The 11655-nt window shown below is 55.9% G+C and overlaps 1 protein-coding gene across 1 annotated transcript; it reads right to left on the reverse strand.

The window, feature by feature from the left end:
* Positions 1 to 2439: 2439 nt before the first annotated feature.
* Positions 2440 to 6159, reverse strand: MAFB (MAF bZIP transcription factor B). Its single transcript, XM_057429893.1, has one exon. The coding sequence runs from the start codon at positions 5500 to 5502 to the stop codon at positions 4567 to 4569; it is 936 nt and encodes a 311-aa protein (XP_057285876.1). The 5' UTR covers positions 5503 to 6159; the 3' UTR covers positions 2440 to 4566.
* Between the last annotated feature and the right edge of the window lie 5496 nt (positions 6160 to 11655).

Genomic DNA, 11655 nt, shown 5'->3' on the forward strand with positions numbered 1-11655 from the left:
ACACGAGATCGCCAGTGACCCGTCGTCCGGCAGCCTACTTCAGCCGTGCAAACCCTGAGCTCTTCCCCTCCGCACACCCCGTCCCCGGGATGCAGGCTCGGCCCATCGCTGCTGCGGGGGCCCGGCAGTAAGCACCGGAGCCTCCCCGGCCGATGCCCGGCCCCGTCTGTCCTCCCCGGGGCAAGGATGGGGACCGCTCCCAGGCCTCACCGAGTGTTTTGGGAGGCGGTTTGCAGCAGCTGGGCTCCGGAGAGCCTCAAGGGCGATATGCTGATGACTGGGAAGGTTTCCGGAGCGGGAGGTGGTCGCGCTCGGCGCCCCGAGCCTCATCGATTGCCGAAGCCGGGCACTGCAGCACCTCCCGGGGCTGTAAGGACAGCAGAGGAGGCGCCCGCAAGGCTGCCTGCCCGGAGAGGGGCAAGAAGAGGGGTTTAGGGTGGGAAGATGCTTTATCCCCCGCAGCTGACGTGCAGCTTCTCGCAGGGCTCCGGGTGGGAAGCGGGGACCCCCGAACTGACCCGCAGAGACCCTGATTTCCGTGGGAGCCCACGGCGGGCAGGAAAACAGGGGCTGCTCCGTTCCCCTTTCTCTTCAAGAAAGTGCCCTCATCGTGCCCCGACTCCGGTGTCAACAGCCCTCCATGAACCAGTGATGAGCAGAGGGAGATCAAGGCCGATGAGCGGGGATAGCAATGGCGAGCGAAGCCGGGGGGGGGGGGGGGGGGGGGGTGTCACCGCGGGGGTTGGGGTCCAGGCAGCTGCGCTGCCCGTGCCAGGTGCCCGGTGCCCAGCCGCCGGCCGGGCCCAGCACCAGCTCTGTGGCTGCTCGCCCCACTGGGCACCGCGGAGCTCCGGCAGGAGGGCAGCCCGCGGCCCCGCTCCAGCGCTGGCCCTTCCCGGTGCCGGCCCCGGTGCTGATGCCCGCGCTGCAGCCGTGACGGTGCTCGGTGCTTGGCTCCGTTTTCCTTTTCTTTTCCGATGGGATAAATTAAACCTCAGGAATGGGACCGGGCGGCGGGTCTGCCCCGTCGCTGACACAGTCCTGCGGTGGGAATCTGAAGGGCTTTTCTAAGGCCTGTTTTTCCTATTTTTTGTTGTTGTTGTTGTTGTTCAATTAGCCCTGGTGATTTATTCAATGCATGCATGAGGGGACATTAATATGCGGTGGCAGTTCCCACAAACAATATTCCTCTCAGGCTTTCTGCAGCCATAGCATTTACAGGCGAGGGGGAGGCTATGCAGGGCAAGCCAGGCTCCCTGAGCCTTTTCCTCTGCAAACTCCTGTCCCCCCTCGCAGGCCAGCAGGGAACGAGGTCGTTCTCCGGCCTGACTCATGTGGCCGGGGGGCTGGAACGGGCCCGGCCCCTTCTGAGCTCCCTAGCCCAGCTGGCTCTGACCAGGCAGGGATGCGGCTGGGATTTAAGAGGGGATTTGGGGTTTAAGTTACTGTATTTGCCTTTTTTTGTTGTTGTTTTTCACACTCTGTCCTTAGCGGGTTTGCTCTCCAAACGCGCCTTGTGCAGCCCCTGCAAAGGCAGCTCGGGGCTGTGGGGAGGAGAGGGCCGTTATTTTCGGTTGTGCGGTGCCTCGGATTTGGGTTTTTCAGCGCGGTTTCAAGCCCAGCGCAGTTTTCCCGCTGGGAAAGCAGGAGCGCGCAGTCACGCTGCCGCCCGGCTCCGGGCTCCCGGCGCTCCCCGGCTGCAGTCCCGGCAGCGGCGGTACCTGCCCCGAGAGGAGCGGGGTGGGGGGGGTGTCTGAGCCCTTCTCCACAGGCATCTAAAGAGTTGACAAACTGCCGCTTAGGTGTGGTTAAAATAAAATAGCGTAACTAAAGTAAAATAAAATAAAGTGAAAATTAAAATAAAATAAAATAAAGTGAAAAATAAAATAAAATAAAATACAATGCATATGGAGAGAAGAAAGTGGATGGCGAGCCTGGAGCCCAAAGGAGCAGGGAGAAACGACACACTTGTCAAAGTCCTCTCCTTTTCTAATGCAAAAAAAAAAAGGAGGGAAAAAGAAAAGAAGAGAAAGCCGTGCCTGCGCCCTGCTCTTCCCCTCTCCCGCAGCCCGGGGCGGCAGGGCCGGAGGCTCCCGCTCCCCGCAGAGGGAGGGACCCCTCAGCAGCTCCGCATCTCTCGGCGGGGAGACCCGGGGAGTGCATAAGGGATGCAGGGGGGAGATAAGGAGGGAGTGGAGGGGGAATGTTGCCCTCTGCCACGGGTGAGACCCGGGCAAAGCAGAGGCGGGCGCGAGACTGCGTCCAGCGGAGATCCCGGGGTGGGGAAAAACCGGTTGTGAGCCCCTGGAGAGCGGCGGCTGCTGAGCCCCTGGAGCAGCGAGGGGACACGGAAGGGTCCAAACCTGCCCCTTCTTTTATTACTTTTTTCTCCTTTTTTTCAGCATACGAGACGTCAGAGAAGCAGCTCCCTCCAAGAAATGCCATTTCCATGATTTTAATAAGCAAAATAGGAAACAATTTTAATAACCAAAAACAGAAACCAGTCTGAATAAAACTACAATAGACCAGGTTTTTTAATATTTTCCATATCATAAGCAGGATTTGAAATTGATCCCTTCAGAACTTTACATGAAATAAAAACCATTTTTTTTCCCGCTGCTGCAATGTTTTGATTTCAACACAGTTGAATCAGTAAAAACCAAAGCTCGTTTTCTGATGCATGACTAATATCCACAATATTTAAAACTGCAAGCACCATGCTGTTCATTACAATCTTGTTATTACTGTTAATTTATAAACTAATACAAACTTAAAATGCATCCGGCCAGCAGTGCCAGCTACCCTAACAGGAAACTAAAAAATAAGTTTTCATTTTGGTATTTTTGTCAGTGCAACGTAAATCCTTTTACTGACCTGCAGGAGGAAAAAAAAAAACCAAACAACAAAACCAAAGTAATAAAAACACCCATAAGACTCCAAACTAATGCTACTACACAACTGCAAATAAATTTGGGCTAAAACGTTCATTCGCTGCATAGGGAAGCAGAGAAGCAGGTTACAAATCATTGCAAAAGAATACACTTGAAAGTTGCGGTGTGTCTTCCTCAAACCACGTGTGGGGCTCACTTGTTCTCCCCCCCCACCACCACCTTCCCCTGGGCTGCTGCCAGCGAGAACCCGACTTCAGGGGGCACAGGGAGCCCTCGCTGCTATCGCGACTCAGCTCCTGTCGAGGAGGCGGTTGGTTGGGTTTAGTTTCCCTTTACCGAAACCCAAGGGGCAGTTGCTGCTCTAAAGGAACTAGTATCTCGTCCGTCCTTCGCTTCCTGAGTGTACAATCAGAAGGGAAACTCCATGGCCAAACCTCCCCGCTACAGGCTGGGAATTGTCCTGAAGGGAAGAGCTTCGCTGCCACTAAGGCATGGAGGAGTCTCTAGTGACCGATCGGAGTTTTCCCCTGGTAAGTTTAGGTTTGTCAATGCCATTCGGGCGGTTTGGCTTCTGCCCCAACAAACAAAAACCAAAATGAAAACTAAGACAAAGAAATCAAAAACACAACTCAAAAGTGCACCAGATACACGAAGTTGTTCTGTTTTTTCTAATGCAAAATGCCCATAACTTCTTTTCCTTAAGCATCTCTTTAATACCAAACAAACCGTACGACCAGCCTGCTGAAATGTTTTTGTGTGTCTGTGTTTTTCTCTCCTGTGCGGTTTGAAGTAGCAGATATTTACAAGCCAACACCATAAAAGAAAACCAAGAGCAAAACCAACGAACAGAACTGCACAAGTAGTAGAAAGTTTGATAACTTGGGATGCTTTTCTTAGCGATGAAACAAAACAATAACAGAAATCTATGGTCGATGATCAACATGCTATAGTTAAACAAGAAAATGGTACAAAATAGAAATTATTACCATACATGTCCAGCATGCAGGATTAATATTTTTAATGCAGATTTTCGTATTTTTCTATATAATCAAGCAGGCATTAAAACTGATGAGTTTTTTTTCTTTTCTTTCATTCTTTCTTTCCTTTCTTAGATTCAATATCCCATCTGAGTCCTGCAACTTATGTCTCAAAGCAGGCAATATATGGAGAGTTTGCATATATTGTCCTTTTTATTCATTCTTTTTTTTTTTTTTCCAAGCAGGTAAATTGTGCATGAGATGGTGCTGGGTATGTCCTCTCTCTTCCCGAGCAGGCAGCACGTTATAGATGGCTTGTTCATTGTCCTTTATTATTATTCTCTTAAAGTCCATCTCGTTTGGCAAGTGAGCAAGCTATAAACTGCTTCACTTGGCCTTTTCACCTTGGCGTCTGCCTCTGTCCCTCTCCCTAACTCACAAACGAAAGTCCAAAAGTTGCACTTCACCTCTCCCATCCCCACCCCCAGCCTACTCTTCCCACAGCTACTCTAGAAGACTTGGATGCTGCAAAAAACAAAACAAAAAAGTCAAGTCTCTGTTTTTTCTCTCCTTTCTCTCTAGTCAAGCAGACAGATGGATGGAGATGTCAGAGGAGGATGGGAGCGGGGGGAAGGTGACTGGGTCAGGTTTGGGGATTGGGGGGGGGTGTTTGCTTTTTAATCATTTTTGTTAATCACTCACATGAAGAACTCAGGGGAAGATGGGTTGTCACTGGTGGAGCCGGCCTCTCTGAAGCCATTGCTGGCAAGTTTCTCACACTTGAGCTTGTAGGCGTCTCTCTCTCTGGCGAGCCGGGTCACTTCTTGCTTGAGCTGTTCTACCTGCTGAATGAGCTGTGTCTTTTCGTTCTCCAGGTGGTGTTTCTGCTGGACACGTTTATACCTGCAGGACTGGGCATAGCCCCTGTTCTTCAAGGTCCTCCTCTTCTGCTTGAGGCGGATCACCTCATCTTTGGTGAAGCCTCGGAGGTGCCTGTTGAGCTCCCTCACGGACATAGAGACCAGCTGGTCATCTGAGAACCGGTCCTCCACGCTGCTGGAGGGGGGATGCTGCTGGTGCGAGTTCTGGAGCTGCTGGGAGGAGCTGGAGGAGGTGGAGGGAGTGGGAGAGGCCTGGTGGTGATGGTGGTGGTGATGGTGAGGGTGCCCGCTGCCGGCCAGGTCTTCATGAGTGACGGCAGGGTACTGGTGGTGGTGCTGGTGATGGTGATGATGGTGGTGATGGTGGGCCCGGAAGCTCTCGAAGCCTTGCAGTTGCTGGGACACCTGGTGGGACCCAATGAGGGCTTCAACAGCGTCCTCCGGGGTGAGGTTCAGCGCCTCGGGGTTCATCTGCTGGTAGCTGTTCGCCATCCAGTACAGGTCCTCCAAGTGGGTCTTCTGCTCAGTAGGGCTGAAGCTGGGCGAGGAGGGCACGGAGCTGCAGGGCGTGCTGATGGGAGTGGAGGAGACGGAGCCGGCAGGCTGCAGGCGTGTGCAGTGCCTGCCCGAGCGGTCGTTCCTGCCCAGGGGCTCCTTCTTCACGTCGAACTTCATCAGGTCGAAGTCGTTGACATACTCCATGGCCAGGGGGCTAGTGGGCAGCTCGGCTCCGATGCTGAGCTCTCCGGCCATCGCTGTCTTGCGGGCACCTCTCCCGGCGGAGGGGCTGGAGACCTCACCCCAGCGCGCAGCCTGGCAGGGGGCTGCCCGCGCTCCCCTATTCCAAACCAGCCCTGGCTCTGCTCTCTCGCTTCCTTTCCTCCGCTCCCCCTCCACCGCCGCCTCCTTCTCCCGGCTTCTGGAGCTTCTTCAGTCAGGACAACAAAGCCAAGGACGAGCCGGGGCCGCCTGGATGTCTCCTGCCCTTTTGTATGAGAGCACGCAGCGCGCCGCAAGCTGCAGCGGCTCCTGGCACGGACGCGCCCGGTCGCAAGGAGAAAGGAGCGAGGAAGGGCAAAAGCAAAACAAAACAAAGATGCTGCCTTCGGGTCTGCGCAGGAAGCAGAGCGGTGCGAACCGTCTGGGTTTTGTAAGTCCGGAGCCTTCCCCCCGCGGTGCAGAGCACCGGAGTCTGTCGCAACTTTCCAGCCCGGGCCGGCGGCCGGGGCAGCGCGCTGGGTGTTGGGCTGTGCCGGGCAGCGCCGGCGGGCTCGGGCAGCGCGGGGGAAGGGGAGGGAAGAGGGGAGGAAGGAGGGGAGAAAACAAAAAAGGAGGAGAGGGGACACGAGCAGGACCGGGGCTCCGCTGCGGCCGCCGCCAGCGCTCGTTGTGCAGCTGTGCTCGCAGCGCAGCCCCCCTTGGCTTCTTATACGGCCGTGCCCGCCGAGAGCGCGGCGGGGGCCGGGGCCGGCGGCGGCCTCGCCAATGGCAGCGCAGCGGCGGGGCCGGGCCGGGCGGGCGGTGGCGGGGCCGGGGGCGGGCCGGGGGCGGGCACGGGCCGCGCCGTGACAGCTCCGCAGCGCCGGAGGAGCGGCCGCCGCTCCCCGCCGGGCGTTCCCCGCCCGCTCCTCGGCTCCACCGCACCGCTCCTCCTGCGCTTCCTTACACCCCTCTCAGTCTCTGCGATCCCCAGAGGATCGGGGAGGGGGGGTTTGGGGACATCCCCCCCACCCCCCGTCCCTTTGTTCTAAACGTGACAAAGTCCCTCCGCGCCCGCTGCCGTCCCGCAGCACGTCCGAAGCTGGTCACACACTCACCCCCCTGCGCCCCGCTCCACGCATTCCCATCGCCCCTTTCAAACTTTCTGTGGCAGCTCCCGATGTGAGCGGGTCCGGCTGGGAGCCAGCGCTGGGGCTGGGGGCGGCCGAGGGGCAGCTCCCCGCGTACTACCGGGGAAATCCTCCGGTGACAGGAAGCGAATCTGTCCCTAAAGTGAGGCAAAGGCATTGACACAAACCGCCGCAAATGTTAGGGAGAGAAGGGAGGAAATATAATTACATTTCAGCTCTGAGGGGACCGCGTTTGCTTTCCTCTGCTGCTCCCTGAGTGAGGGCCTGCATGCAAAGGAGCACTCGCCGTGCCGGGATTTTAGGTTTTGGTTTTGTTTTGGGTTGTTTTTTTTTTTTTTTTTTTGTCCGGTAACAGGATTTTCCTTTTTTTTTTGGTTGGGTTGGGGTTTTGTTTTGTTTTTTGGTGTTGTTTTTTTTTTTTTTGAACATTTTGTAACGATTAAGGGAGATTAGGGCTCCTTTTTGCACTGTTTTTACGCTCAAACAGACAGAAAGTGCGACCCCAAGTGTCCGTTTGCAGAAATAACAGATACTTTTCAAGGGATAAAAACACGAGGAGAAAAGGGAAAGAAGCGGAGGGAGGCGGAATCGGGACCGGCAGCGGGAACGGGGCTGTTGCCATCCCGTGCTGTCCCGTCCCGGCCGCGCCGCTCCGGAGCTGCGCTTCAGCATCTCCCTTATCCCCCACCCCAATTTATTTAGCCAGAAGAACGGAAAAGTTCGAGATCTGTAGATCTGCTGCGCCCCAGAAATGAATGAGGAGGGAGCTGCCTCTCTGGAGCAAGGATAACACTGCCAAATTCCCCCTCCCAACCCTGGGGCCGAGCCCTAGCCGCAGCCTCGGGAGATGCCCGCAGCTCGGCCGCGGTGCTTCCGCTCCTCCACAGATCTGCGGAGCCGGCCGCGGCCGCGCAGGGAACCGAGGAGGTGAAAGTCGCCCCAAGTGCCATCCTCACCCCCCAGAAAGTTTGCCGGGGGTCCCTCCCGCCGGCAGCGGGCTGGAGAGGGGAGAGGGGACCCGGGAGGGGGATTTGGGTGAACCCCATTCTCAGCACAGCGGCTTCATCGCGTGTGGCAGTACCTTGCTGGAGTTTTTCCCCGCGATGCTTTCGGGGTGAACATCACTCCCAGTGGATAGCGGCCAGCCCCGGGGCTCCCCACGCCTGGACATACCCCCGTCCCCGGCATTCCCTGCGTTCCCCCCGGGCGACACAGCCCCGGCGGTGCTGGGGCTCCGGGGTCCGCACGGGCCCCGCACTGCTGCTTTCCCATCAGTTCCAGGTTTGGGGAATCGCCGTCTTTCCGCGGCTAACGAGAGGCCCGGAGGCGCAGGGAGGAGGAGAGGGGCCCGGGGGGGGCCGGGATCCGGCCGCTCGGGGCAGCGGATCGGAGCAGCAGCTCGGCTGCCTCCCAGGGCCGGGGAGAGCAGAGACCCCGCGGCGGGTCCTCCGCCGTTGTTATTTATGAGGTCCTGGAAGCTGCTGGGCAGAGCGGTATTTGTACCTGCACGTTAAACGTTACCGGTGGCAGCGGGGGAGAGGGGACCCTGGCGAGCTCGGGGAGCTGAGCAGCAGCCCCGAGAAACCTGCCATTAGCTAGAGAATACTTTTCCTTCTCATAATTACTGAGGTATCTTCACAAGGTGGAGCTACTGAAAGGCGGAGGAAGCATCGATCTGAATATCTCCCTGTCCACACATGCTGCGTCCTTTTGCTCAGTCTTTTAAACTGTGAATGACAGATCAGTTCGGCGCGTCCATCCTCATCGTCATAAAATTTCGGGACCCTTTTTGAGTCCGTTCCTTTGCTTTTTCCATCCCTCGCTCCCCTTTACGAAACACATCCAGCAAAACTTGCGGCTCTGCGCGGCTGGCTGAAGTGCCCCGAATCCCCGATTAAAGGCCAATTTTGTTTATTGTAGAGCTTTTAACTCATCCACCCGAGGTTATCCTCGCTCGGACGTGTATGTTAGGTGGGGGGATGCTCCTCCGTGCTACCTATTTATTTCTTAAGGGCTGGGGATGAAATCGTGTTGCTGCAGCAGCAGAGGAGGATTCCTGGGCTGAGCATCCCAGCAAGCAGCGAGTTTCCCTTCCGTGGGGCAGGGCGGCCACAGCCACGGTGCTGCGCGCTGGGGGAGCCCCTCTGCGCGGCCGCCCGCACCCTAAAAGCCTCCGCTGGTCAACGCGGAGAAGGTTTTCCTTCTCCGGGCTTCCGCGGGAAGGTTTCCAGACCCGTTCCGTTCTGTCCCGTCGCGACCCGTCCCGTCCGCTCTGCGTTCGCGGAGGAAAAGCGGTACCCGTCAGCTCCCCTTCGACCCCTCCGAGGCATCGGTGTTTAACTGCGACCTTCTCCCAGCACCCCAAAGCTGATCATCCAGTGGCTTGGTTTTATTTCTCTTTTTAGCTTTTTATGCGTTAAATCCGTTTTTTGAAGGGTACTTCCGAGCACAGAACAACTTCTTCCAGGTCTCCCTCCTCCCCACCTTCCCCTTCGCAAACTCCCGGCCAAAATCGGGAAGAGTTCAAAGAAAAGAGGGTGTCATCGCAGTGTCTTGTCCCTGAAATTTGAAAGTTCGTCCTCAAAACTGGAGAAGCTTATATATATTATATATACATCGTATGTATGTATAGCGTGTATATATATATGTGCTTGGTTTGGGGGTTTTCTGTCTGAATCGGGAGGTGACATTTACACATTTACGATGCCCATCCCAATCCCCAATTCTTTGAAGCGGCAGATTCAGGTAACTGATAAAGAATAGGACTGTTATATATGTATTTTCCACTCTACTCGTTCTCCGGGAAGCGCTTCTCGAGTTTGGCAGCTGACTGCTACTTCCCCCTCTGGAATTAGCTTCTTCACCCCAACGCATTCGTGGGACACAGTGGCTGAAATGGGGGCTTTGTTAAAGAATCCCCCGTGTCCAGCAGCCGCACCACCGCAGGAAAAGGGTTGCTTTGTCACTTCCCTAATTCTTACCCCCCCCGCCGCTGATGTTTAATTTCCCAAACTGCAAGCAGACACCGTGCTGCTCGTCAGGATGTATTTCCCTGTGTAAGCAGCGAGGGACCTGGTTAATCATCTATCGCAGATAGATGTGCATGAGAAAGGAAAGTGTTGATGTTTGCTTGTTCGGGCTGATGGGAATGGCCCACGAATTTAGGATTAAATTACTAATGGTGATCATAAGTCTTTGTTTCCTCTCTCTCCCTTTCCCTTTTCTGCTGGGATTGTCAAAGTAAAGCGCGCAACATTCTTTGGGCAGTCTCACAGCAACTTTGCAGTACAAAATAAGCTATCGCACCCTCCTGGGTTAACTGGGACCTCTTCAAGATCTTAGCCTCGAACCAGTTAGGAGCGGGGCAAATCCCATTACTAACTTTAGCCAGGTTTTCCCAGGTGGATATGTGACAAGGGAGCGGAGCGGCACTTCCGAAGGGTAGGTGGCGGGGGGGGGGATATTTCTTCCCCGAGACTTCGCAGTCCCCAGCAACACATCCAGGCTGCGGCTGGGGCTGGGGCTGGGCTCGGTGCGGGTGGTCCCGGAGAGCGGCTGCGGGTGTTGCTGTGCGGGACGGCGCGTTGGGGGGGGAAGTGTGTGATTTGAGAGCACAACATTTAATTAAACCCGTGCCTTCGGCGGTGTCGGAACCGGGGGGGGGGGGGGGGGGGGGGGGGGCTGGTGAGGGCCTGCTCCCGGGGCTGGAGGTGAATCCTGCCCGTCCCGAGCTCCCTCTGCCCCCCGCGGCTGCCGGGGGGGTTGCGGGCGGCGACGGCTCCGGGAGGGGGGTCCCGGGGGCCCCGCAGCAGCGGTCGCTGGGGCGATGCTCCGCGTCCCTGCGCTGCAGGACCCGGGGAGCCCCCGCTGCTGGGGTCATCCCGCGCCGCAGGGATGCGTGGCCGGGGGTGGGGATGGGGCTGCTGCCTCCTGCCTTTCATGCGGAGAAACGAGCGCAACTCGGCAGCGGGTCGGGGTCTGGCTGCGCCCTGGGGGGGGAAAGGAGATGTATTGGAGCTGAAAGTGCAACACTTCACCCTCTTGTACAACGTCCCATGAGGGTGTCTTTGGCAGGGAGGTAAGCAGACAGCAGAAACGTTCTTTTTCTGGTTATTTCTCACAGCCTTAGCCCCCTGAATGAGTCAATCCAAACTTGTTCTCAAGAGAATGTGTCTCTTTCTCATAATTTCCAAACTCTGCAGTCTCATCATAGGCCCCTCTCTGATACATACTCATGTTATTGCTGCCCTTGTCACCACGGTAAAAATCGTTTCTAGCAAAACCACCTGAGCCAGAAGCACAAAATCCCCTGTTCAAACCTGGCTAGAATCAGCTTTGCTCCTGTGCTGGGCTGAGTCCTGCTTCCCACTTGATCCAGGGCATGCTGAATTCATTATCAGAGCCCCTTTAGGAGCATTTTACTAATAGGCAGTACCAAAACCTTTCTGAGTGATCAGAACTTGCCTTTTGGGATGGAAGTAGCCAGTAGAAGCTCAAGAACTCTACTGCAGTCATATCTTGCAGTTGCATTTTGTGTCATTCAAAGGTTTTTCCAACACTTCAGAACTTTGACCACATCTTACTAGAAAAGAATTCTCTCCTGCTTATCTGCTTCTCTTGCAAATCCAGAGGCACTGCACAGGTGTTTGGGTGGGAAAAGTGATCTTCCCAAGAGAGTTTGGTTTCCTTGTAAGGGATATAGAAAAGAGAGATGTCAGGGAGACAGGGGAAGTGTCCTGGACCTGTACCTGATGTCACAAAGTCATGAGCACCCAGGAGATCTTCCAGAGAAGGTCAGCATCCCTTTCTGCCCTCAGCCTGTTGCCTATTTTCCAAGAGGCTCAGCTGGAGGCTTTCTTGATGATCAGAGCTTTAGATGGTTAAGAAGGAGGGAAGGAAGATGGGGCCTCAGCTGTGCTTGAGGAAACTCAGGACCATGCAGCACCTATTCAGGAGGACCAGCACTGCAGCACCAGGAGGCTGTTCACACTGAGCTGAGCATAGCCATTCGCCCTTGCAGGATCAGGGGCCCTTGCAGCCCCTGGGCATGCTCCAG

Source organism: Pezoporus wallicus, unplaced genomic scaffold, assembly GCF_028554395.1.
Source record: "Pezoporus wallicus isolate ANWC-B61680 ecotype Strahan unplaced genomic scaffold, APGP_CSIRO_Pwel_v1 contig_8170, whole genome shotgun sequence".
In the NCBI taxonomy this organism is placed as follows: Eukaryota; Metazoa; Chordata; class Aves; order Psittaciformes; family Psittacidae; genus Pezoporus; species Pezoporus wallicus.

Coding starts and splice junctions, on each gene's coding strand:
- MAFB (XM_057429893.1), bottom strand. CDS start 5,502: ATGGCCGGAGAGCTCAGCATCGGAGCCGAGCTGCCCACTAGCCCCCTG.